At 38.9% G+C, this 1774-nt stretch overlaps 1 protein-coding gene across 1 annotated transcript; it reads left to right on the top strand.

The window, feature by feature from the left end:
* The first annotated feature begins 418 nt into the window (after positions 1-418).
* On the top strand, positions 419-1102 carry LOC145679341 (52 kDa repressor of the inhibitor of the protein kinase-like). Its single transcript, XM_081749925.1, has one exon. The coding sequence runs from the start codon at positions 419-421 to the stop codon at positions 1100-1102; it is 684 nt and encodes a 227-aa protein (XP_081606051.1).
* Positions 1103-1774: the final 672 nt, after the last annotated feature.

The following is a 1774-nucleotide window of genomic DNA, read 5'->3' as shown; positions in this document are numbered from 1 at the left end:
CAGGTCACCAGAGTCTAAGTGCATTCGTGACGAAACCTTTCTACAATTTAAAGAAAGCAATAGAATCCTTCAAACAGCATGAAAGTAACAAATACCATAGATATGCAGCAGTGAATAGGGTGACAGTATGTAATTTAATTGAGGGGAAAATAGTCAGCATCGATCAACAAATTGACAGCCAGAAAAAAAGAGAAGTACAAGAAAATAGGAAAAAGCTCGTAACTATCGTGGAAACTATTTGTTTGTGTGGTCAACAGAACCTATCCCTGCGAGAAACACAGGACTGGGGTCGGATTGAGTTGTCAACTCCAAAACATAATGATAGCTACTTCTGCGATACCGCGTCAAATCTGGAGACACAGTGCTTGAAGAACATTTAAAAAATAGTCCGAAAAACGACATGTACACTATTGTTAAAATGCAAAATGCTTTTATAGATTCGTTTAGACATTTAATACAGTCTAAAATTGTGGACAAAGTAAAAGAAAGCAAATATTTCAGTATTCTCGCTGATGAAACAACGGATGTTTCTCAAACAGAACAATTCACTCTGTGTGTGCGACATGTGGATCTCGATAAGTATGCGCTTAAAGAAGACTTCCTGTGTTTTGTGCCGGTATATGATGTGACCGGAAAGGGCTTATCAAAAGTGATAGAAGACAATGTAAATAGTCTCGGCTTGGATATGAACAATTTTAAAGGAGAAGGCTACGACGGCGCCGGAGCCATGAGTGGGGAGTTAGGAGAAGTTCAGGCACTAATCAAGAAACGGCATCTAAAGGCCTTCTACACACATTGTATGTACCATTGCCTTAATCTGCGTCTTTCTGATGCTTCGAAGGTGCAAAATATTCGTAATGCAATGGGGGTCATATCTGAATGCTGCACATTTATTCGTGCAAGTGCAAAACAAACAAGAATTTTGGAGGATAAAATTAAAGAGCTTCTGCCGAACTGTGACAAACGTAGGCTACAAAAAGTTTGTGAAACTCGATACTGCGAGAGGCATGACGCTGTGCTACTATTTAAAGAAATATTAAAGCCTATTATTGCTGCTCTTGAAGAAATAAAAAGTAGCCCAGGGTTGGCGAAGCAACATTGAAGGCTTTATTACTTTTGCACAGCATCTATAGCACGCCATTTTTAGAGTCTTTGCTTGTGTTGTGTAAGTTACTGAGTGTAACATTCACACTCTCAAGAAGGCTGCAGAGGAATGACATTGATCTAGTGAATGCTTTCGCTCAGATCAATCTTACCAAAAAATCTTTGCAAGCTATAAGAGAAAAGTCCACATCAGAATTTCAAAATATATTTGAAAATCTTACAGACCTTGCATCCGAACTAGAACTTGAAATATCTATGCCACGAGTTAACAAATTAAAAAAAAAAAAAAAAAAAAAGGCCGAACATTTCCACTTCTAACCCAGAGACTTACTACCGCGCTTCAATTTTTATTCCGTTCGTTGACGATCTGATTTCTTCACTGGCAGAGCGATTCCTATATCATGGGGAAATCATTTCGTTACTACAGTTTTTCATCCCTCGGTTCTGTGATGTTCCATTTGAAAAAGTCAGAGACTGTATTGACGTTTACAAAGATGATCTTCTAAATCCATTTGAAGATTTAATGAAGGCGGAGTGAGATTTATGGAGATTGAAGTGGAGAGAGTGTGCAGACCGCCCAGCACCAGCCATTGCCGGACTAGCAGCTTGTTCTCCATCACAGTTTCCAAACATTTTTACAATGCTTCACATCCTAGCTGTCTTACCAGTG

This window comes from Thermobia domestica, chromosome 2 (assembly GCF_964235325.1).
Source record: "Thermobia domestica chromosome 2, izTheDome1.hap1.1, whole genome shotgun sequence".
Taxonomy (NCBI): domain Eukaryota; kingdom Metazoa; phylum Arthropoda; class Insecta; order Zygentoma; family Lepismatidae; genus Thermobia; species Thermobia domestica.
Note: the sequence above shows the minus strand (reverse complement) of the source record. Positions and strands in the feature narration are given on the sequence as shown.

Coding starts and splice junctions, on each gene's coding strand:
- LOC145679341 (XM_081749925.1), top strand. CDS start 419: ATGCAAAATGCTTTTATAGATTCGTTTAGACATTTAATACAGTCTAAA.